General features: G+C 66.4%; 1 protein-coding gene across 1 annotated transcript in view; it reads left to right on the top strand.

Moving 5' to 3' along the window:
- Positions 1-52: 52 nt before the first annotated feature.
- LOC104514687 (carbonic anhydrase 15-like) overlaps positions 53-452 on the top strand; it is a gene marked incomplete at both ends in the record, with an annotated part of 2,053 nt that continues 1,653 nt past the window's right edge. Inside the window, 2 exons of the mRNA XM_010158435.1 lie at positions 53-223; positions 418-448. Of these exons, the coding sequence (XP_010156737.1) occupies positions 53-223; positions 418-448 (202 nt within the window). The remainder of the gene's footprint in view (positions 224-417; positions 449-452) is intronic.

Raw genomic sequence — 452 nt, 5'->3', positions numbered from 1 at the left:
GGGTGGCAGTGGCTCGGGGACTGCCCATCGTGCTCTTGCTCCTCCTGTGCAGGCCCCAACCACTGGAAGGAGCTGAAAGCCACGTGTGGTGGCGACAAGCAGTCCCCTGTGAACATCGACAGGCGCTGGCTGCAGCGGGACGGTGGCCTCGGGGACATCCTCTTTGAGGGCTACGATCAGGCCCCCCCGGGCAAGTGGAGGCTGACAAACGACGGGCACACAGGTGAGTGTTGCGGCTGGGCACCCTCCCCTGTCCCAGCTCCCCGGGCACCATCCTGTCCCGGGGGCTCTCTGCCCTTGAGCTGCAGCATCCCGGGGCAGCACCTGCCCATTAGTGCTGGGATGAAGCCTGGGGAGGATGATCCCAGGTGTGCCAGGGCTGTCCCCCATCCTTACCCCGTCTCGCTGCCCTTGCAGTGGTGCTGAGCCTGGCGAGCGAGTCAGCCTCTGAG

The sequence above is a fragment of the Eurypyga helias genome, unplaced genomic scaffold (assembly GCF_000690775.1).
Source record: "Eurypyga helias isolate BGI_N326 unplaced genomic scaffold, ASM69077v1 scaffold22369, whole genome shotgun sequence".
NCBI lineage: Eukaryota > Metazoa > Chordata > Aves > Eurypygiformes > Eurypygidae > Eurypyga > Eurypyga helias.
The sequence above is the reverse complement of the archived record's forward strand: the minus strand, read 5'-3'. Positions and strand labels throughout refer to the sequence as shown.